The following is a 554-nucleotide window of genomic DNA, read 5'->3' as shown; positions in this document are numbered from 1 at the left end:
AACTAAACATGACAAGCATGTATTGGCATAGAATGAAGTTCTGTCATGGCAAAATGCATCGTCGAAGGGTTTTGTGCATCAAATCGTCACAAATTAATTCAGTTGATCTCACATTCTAACGACCACAATATAAATCTGTGGTCGTCATGGAAAGGCACGCGTTGCTGCAATGCGCTGAGCGTACAAAATGCCGAGGACAATCACAAGCGTAGGGTTGACTCTGACAACAGACAGCCTCAGCTTGGCATCATCCTCACTTCAATATTAATCAAATAGCCAAATCTTGAAGATGAAGTCACACGACCGCAAGCAAAGTTAATGCTAAGCGCGCAGCTGTAGCATCACTGGTTCCTCTTAAAACTCATCTATGTAAAGTACGCAGCATACTCTGCATTTAAAGCGTTTCATGCAGAATGATGTGACAAGATTAATATGCGTGCAATTGAGGTCAAAATCCCGCTGAAACATTAGAGAGCAATGTGCTCAAGCATTTTTGCACATCAAAAGCAATCCTTGGATGAAGAGGTGAAAGCGTGAAAGCCCTTGAGCGGTTA

At 42.4% G+C, this 554-nt stretch overlaps 1 protein-coding gene across 1 annotated transcript; it reads left to right on the top strand.

The window, feature by feature from the left end:
- Window positions 1-45: 45 nt before the first annotated feature.
- Window positions 46-339, top strand: PHALS_08164 (uncharacterized protein; the record flags this gene model as incomplete). The annotated part of the gene is made up of 2 exons (XM_024723463.1): window positions 46-213; window positions 277-339. 2 exons carry the CDS (start codon window positions 46-48, stop codon window positions 337-339), a joined length of 231 nt encoding a protein of 76 aa, XP_024574437.1.
- Window positions 340-554: the final 215 nt, after the last annotated feature.

The sequence above is a fragment of the Plasmopara halstedii genome (genome assembly GCF_900000015.1).
Source record: "Plasmopara halstedii genome assembly, contig: Scaffold_322, whole genome shotgun sequence".
In the NCBI taxonomy this organism is placed as follows: Eukaryota; Oomycota; class Peronosporomycetes; order Peronosporales; family Peronosporaceae; genus Plasmopara; species Plasmopara halstedii.
This window is presented reverse-complemented; position numbering and strand designations above follow the sequence as displayed.